At 39.5% G+C, this 6089-nt stretch overlaps 1 protein-coding gene across 7 annotated transcripts in view; it reads right to left on the bottom strand.

Moving 5' to 3' along the window:
- Positions 1-6089, bottom strand: part of IGF2R (insulin like growth factor 2 receptor) — a 59605-nt gene that overhangs the window by 14009 nt on the left and 39507 nt on the right. For all 7 annotated transcript variants that reach the window (XR_003253596.1, XR_003253595.1, XM_026066468.1 and 4 more), the window contains 6 exons: positions 5793-5929; positions 5080-5270; positions 4300-4426; positions 3786-3908; positions 2321-2583; positions 435-647 (listed from right to left, as the gene is read on the bottom strand). Coding sequence is in view for 5 of the 7 variants with exons in the window: in XM_026066468.1 (XP_025922253.1) it covers positions 435-647; positions 2321-2583; positions 3786-3908; positions 4300-4426; positions 5080-5270; positions 5793-5929 (1054 nt within the window). In the remaining 2 variants the exon portion in view is untranslated. The remainder of the gene's footprint in view (positions 1-434; positions 648-2320; positions 2584-3785; positions 3909-4299; positions 4427-5079; positions 5271-5792; positions 5930-6089) is intronic.

Below are 6089 nucleotides of genomic sequence, written 5' to 3'. Positions count from 1 at the left end.
ATCGCGGAATACAAGCTATCGCGGAATACAAGCTATCGCGGAATACAAGCTATCGCGGAATACAAGCGTATTATTTCTGCACATCAGAATGGCACTAAGAGGCTTTTTGCTTCCCAGGCTCAGTACTTGGCATGCAGCCCTAAGTGAAAATTTTCTATAGTGGTTTTTCATATTTGTCATTGTATGCATTGAAAACAAATCTGCAATATTATGGAATCTTCTACCTCCCAAAAACCACTGGGGTTCAGGATGTGTAAATACTTCTTACTAGGGAAAAGTGATGAAAGGGAATTTTGCAGAGTATATTTTAATTTAGTATTCCATTTATTTCTCCCATTGCCAAGCCTCCAGCTCAAATCAGGTCTCTGGACAGGGATATTGTTTTAAACTAGCAGAGAAGTTTACGTTCCAATGTTTCCAGGCATACTACTTACTATTGGTGGTCCATTAACAGGAACCATGCAAACAGCTGCTCCAGGTGGGCAATTGACATCTTTGATAGGATTGAGAGGCTCACAAATATTGATGTAGAAGTCTGGAGAAGCATCCATTGCAGCTTCGTCCACAAATGCCTCATAATATCCAGAGCGATGGATCAGAGGAGACAGGTCAATAACAGAACTCCCATTCAACACTGAGCACTTCACCTATAAAAAGGTATGTTTTATTGCTATCCACTTTAGAGACAAACATGCTCTCCTTCACAGGGAGAGAAGTGTAGTTGCACTTAAGTCTCAAATTTTACTCAAGTAAAGCAGCATTTGTTACGATTTTTGTTTGGCTACAGATACTAAGCACCCACAAGCTGCACATGAAAGAGTCCAGTTCTTAAAAACATGCTTATGGAATGCAGTCTATATCAGAACATCAAGAGTTAAAGCTTTAGCATGCCCATCCCCCCTACATCATGGGACCATTTCTCATAAACAAACTTGGTTATAACAGTGTAAAGCTACTGCATTGTAAGCTGATGGCTTGAGTACTGCATTTCCTCAGAAGCTATTTCAAACACATTCTCAAAGTATATAAGCTTACTGACAACATACTAGAGATTTTATTCTTGTTTAAGTGTTAGATAAGGAGAAACTGCAGCAAAATTATTATTGTTTCAGGACAAGTGATCATCACTACCTAGCCATTACTATTCATGAAATATCTAGAGTCACTGTGGATACACTGAAAAAAAGGTCAGAAAGGCATAAACAATCACTGAATAAAGTTAAGAGGCTGGAGAACGCAATGTCTTTATGCAGTAGGGATTTATAGGCACACTGTGGTGCATACGGCTGTAGCCTTCTCTCCAGTAGTATGCAACAGAATCTTACAAGAGGCTGAAGGAGGGAACATACGACATAGGTCCTTTCAGGGAAAAGAAAGCTGGAAAATGTTTTTCTGATGGGAAGTGAGAACTATAATAGTACTGAGACTGTGACTAGGGAAAAAATAACCTGCTGTGACAGTCATTCTCTGCAAAAGTATTTGAAGTAGCAAGAAAATTTTTGACAAAAGTAGCTAACAAAGCTTTCTTCATGTGACCTTTTCACTTAAGGAAGCCCAAAGCATGACTGGGTTCAAAGCAAGACTGGGCTGATTCGCAAAAGGTACTGTTCAGGTGCTATTAAGAACTGACCTGAACTCACCCTATAGCTCAGGGAACACAAACTTAAGCCATTTAACCTTAGACTCTGACCCTTTCCTGGCTTTTACTCTGTATATCCACCACTGGTAACAGCCTAACTAGCTAAAATAAGACCAGCTCAAAGTTTTGTCTGGAACACCAGTTGGTCTAGAGTTTACTAAATAAGGATATTACAGCATGCATTATAGGCCAAAGGCAGATCTGAAATTCATGCTATCAAGGTTGATCAAATCAGGTACTGTACTGAGCAAGCCTGATCATATTTGCCTGACCTCTAGATACTTGCTGAGAAACAAAGTAGACTTAGGCACAGATCTCCATCCTCAGCTCAACCTAAACCATTGCTTGCCTGTTCTGTTGGAGAATCTTAACCATGAATTCCCAAAAATCAGCCTAAGGCTTCCATTTGAGCTGTATAGCAGCTAAGTAGATTCACAGAAAGGTTGATCTAGAGTTAATGCTTTAACTTGTTCACCATGTTCACCAGAAATTTGATCAGTATTGTCTCTGCTGTAGAAGTCCTGTTAAAGAAAAAAGAAATGAGAACTTCYGTATTAATTTGGGTCCTCTGCTACAGAAAGTGTCCTGTCTCTCAAAGGTTTTAAAACATACATTGCTACTATGCCTAAACCACTGGAAACTTAGTCCCACAGAAAATTGTCTTCTAGAGGTAATTCTCACCTCTTCCTCACAAGCCAAGGAAGTATGCCAAGAGAAGTAGTTAGTGCATGTCTGCTCATCAAGGGACAGAAAAACAGGCCAGCTATCATCTCCTGCATCAGACTTGCAAACAAAGCTAAAATAGCTTTTATGCTTCAGTTCAGGGTCTGCAGGGCAAGGATCTCCATCTTCATAAACAAGCTTTAACACTTGATCTTCGTAAGTTAAAATTTTACTTAGCTTTCCAGCGTTAATCGGTTTTGAACCACCAGTGATGCAGACACCTGAAGTGTAAACAAAAAAAACAAAGCATATCAACCACCCTTCCAAATTATATTAAACAACTACCTTGCAACATGATCTTTGCATGAAACAGGATGTCTGAAGGACAAAAACAAGTTTTTTCCAAATAGAGTACTTATTTTGCTTTTTCTTAACTCGTACAGTAAYACAATTGTAAATATTTCTGCTACAAGTGACCAAACTTTTCTACAACATTCCTTTACATAGTACAAAGTAACCTGTGTGAATTGTAGGAGTTTCTTCCCTATCTTCCTCCTAACCATCCCCTCAAGGAAAGAAAGTTAAGATTTAATCTCCATTTATTTTCCTAGGAAAGGCTAGTTCACACTGTCTGCTATAACTATTAAACTGAGCTGCACTAAAACACAGTCCAAATACTGTCTTTGACACTTGTTAACCAGTGGAATGTATGCTATACATGCTATAAACTATACACATTTAGACAACCACAAAGCATAGCTTTGTTACTTCTCTGAAAACTAGGGGATTAATGCTAGATCTCAACCAAGATTACACATAATTTTAAGTTGCTTCTAAAAACCAAATCAATACAGTATTTTCTTGTAAATATGCAAAAAGTAATCTTGTAAATTCATGTGATAGTCTTATAGCACTTAAAAATGCTCAAATATTGTCTCATGTTCATTTGAGAGAAGGACCATCCAACCTGCCATGACCAGCAAGAAGTTTTAGTAAAGTTTCAAAAGTGGCTAAAACAGAGTCAAAAGCTACAAGAGTTGGCAGTGGGTTTAAATTGAGAACACAAGCCTGAACACAGATGTGTTACAGCAATAGATCACCATGCAATGTTTGTGCCCTCAGCCCACTCCAGCTAGAAGCTTATACCCTACTCCCCTTTCGATAGCAGCCAAGAGGTGTAGCAGCAGCGTCTACAGTCTTGTCTTTGTGGTCCACATGAATACYCACCCATTCAGACCATAGAAAGTGGACAGGAAGCAAGGCCACTTAAGGCTAGGAATGGAATATGATATGAATAATTGTTCCATTTCTTAGAATAGTTTTAGATTTTTTCTTAGTTGATTCAGCCATACAACTGTTTTCTTCACTCTTTCCATGTCTTCAGTAAAACCTGCCTCTCATTTTACTGTAGACTTGAGCACAAATAGTTCCTCGGGTACCCTATAGCCTGTGATTACTGTACTGGAGAGAGCGAGATGCTTACCAGCTCCATTAGCACATGAACTTTTAGTTTCAGCACACACATTCAATTCAATTTTTCTGTTGTGAGAATCATAGATTGTGTAGCCAGACTCTCGCTTCAGTGACGTCAAATCAAAAAGATGGCCTGCAGGCAGATCAGGGAATAAGTCAATCTTTTTGCAGATTCAAAGTCAAGATTTCTGTTTCAAAAGCTCTCAGTAACTTCGTTTAGTAGGAGAGTCAACCAGCCTCTCTTGTCTGCTAACTTATGAATTCTCAACTCTTTRGCCTTCTATTAGAGGTAAAAATCTAGTTTCAGGACAGCTATATAGCAAACTCCCTACAGACCATTTATTTCCCAAAGGACAACACAGTAGTACCTTACAAGATATTTCTACCCACCAGCTTGTTAGTCACTATCCAGAGAAGATCTGCCACATTGTCCTTCTCTAATAAAGTCCCTCAAGAAGGCAAATGCAGTAGTGCTGCTCCCAGCAGCCTCCTCTGCACATAAAATTCTCATGCCCTCTCCTTACCTGTTGCAGGATTGGTTACCCAGCAGTCATTTTGCACATTGCTTTTAAGAGGACACGCAGCAGCCGTGAACCATAAGAAGGTATATTCACAATCTTCAATGGCCGTTATAAGTTCTGGCTTTGATTCCTAAATATGAATCAATGGAGAGCTACATCTCTACGAAGTGATAMTGTAAGATTTCATGCCACAGGGTTATCCCTGAGCTTTTAGTTCAGTTGAATTCAAATGCCAATCCTTGGACTCCATATCCCACCCTGCTCCAGTGAATTAACTCAAGTCTACAGTAATTAACTGAGGCTATTTCATACACACAAGACAGCACAGAATCATTATCAGGAACAATAAAACTGTTAAGACAGTCTACTCAGGCAACGAAAGACCCAAAAGGTGAGGGTAAGACACCTTGCCAAACAGATTATTTAATATCAAGGCACACAGATGTGTAACCAAGAGTTAAAACTACATGGCCAATAGTATTATTTATTGCTCTAAACACTTCCTAGCCTGCAATACATTCATTTTTAAAAGACAGACAAATTGAAGCTATTATAAATGTACAGTCTACTATCACAGATTTTATCCAAATGATCTCTTAAAAACTGCTCAGCAGCTGAAGTTCAGGTTCTCTACCCCATACTCTGCTCATAAGCCTCCCTCCCATCCACTTACAGAAGACTAGGTTTGGGAATGCRTATGAACTGTCCACCATTCTCCCCATATACACAAAAGTGTATACAACTCATGAAAAGGCAAAACCCTGCCAGCAGGGCCTCACTTACGAGTCTGTTTTCATCACACTTGAGGCGCAATATTGTTGTTTTCTTGCGAATTTTATCTGGGCACTGCTCTCCATTAATATATTTCAGAATAGAAATGCCGTTTTCCCACCGGGGACCATCAGCCACTTCTCCAAGACTTATACATTTTGCACCATCCATAACAGAGACAGCAGCATCAGAAGGACAGGAACCTATGCAGATGAACAAATAAACCGTAACTCTAGGTGTTAAGCCTTTCTTGCTTGGAATAAGATTCCATTACTATACTTTCAGGTATGTCATGACTGACCTGTCTTCAAGCAATCCCCGAAATCATACCCACAGTGCTTTTCTCAAACACACAAGTACCAGCAGCCACTTTGCCACCACTTTGCGCATGACCTTGAGTGAAGTAACTACTACTAGGGTGCTCAGTCTTCCACTGCACAAAAATGGGGTCAGTCTCTGAAGATGCCATGGAGAAGATTCAAGACACCTTGCTCCAAAAAATGATTTTTATCTCTAGGAGCTACAGCAGACTTTGAATCAGGAAAGAAGAGCTAGAGCGCTGAAGTTGTCACAGGAGACATTCTAGCCTTTCCTTGGTACCCAGGTGACAACTGTCTCCACATACTTTGCTTCGTAATCTTTTACTCTGAACAACAAGCAACAGCACTGTTCTACCATTCAGCTCCTCTAACCACAGCTAGAACGTATTTTTATTTTGCTCTTACGTGCAGCACCATATGGCACTAAGGATGCGCAGACATTAATATAGTATTTTTGTGTAGAAGCAGATAGAGCAATAGCCTCCCAATTCTCTCTATGCCGTGTCAGAGATGAAAGATCATAGAAGTTTCCGTCATTGTCCCTGTAAGAAGGACAGTAAAAAATTTAAATGAAAAGACATTTAAAAGTCTCTTAAATCTAGTAGCTTAAGCATTGTAACTCACAATAAAGTTAAATGTAATAACTCTACAAGCAAAGTACCATGCTGGATAAGAAGCCTACACCAGGCTCACTGCTTTCCA

This window comes from Apteryx rowi, unplaced genomic scaffold (assembly GCF_003343035.1).
Source record: "Apteryx rowi isolate R43461 unplaced genomic scaffold, aptRow1 scaffold_241, whole genome shotgun sequence".
Classification (NCBI taxonomy): Eukaryota; Metazoa; Chordata; class Aves; order Apterygiformes; family Apterygidae; genus Apteryx; species Apteryx rowi.
Note: the sequence above shows the minus strand (reverse complement) of the source record. Positions and strands in the feature narration are given on the sequence as shown.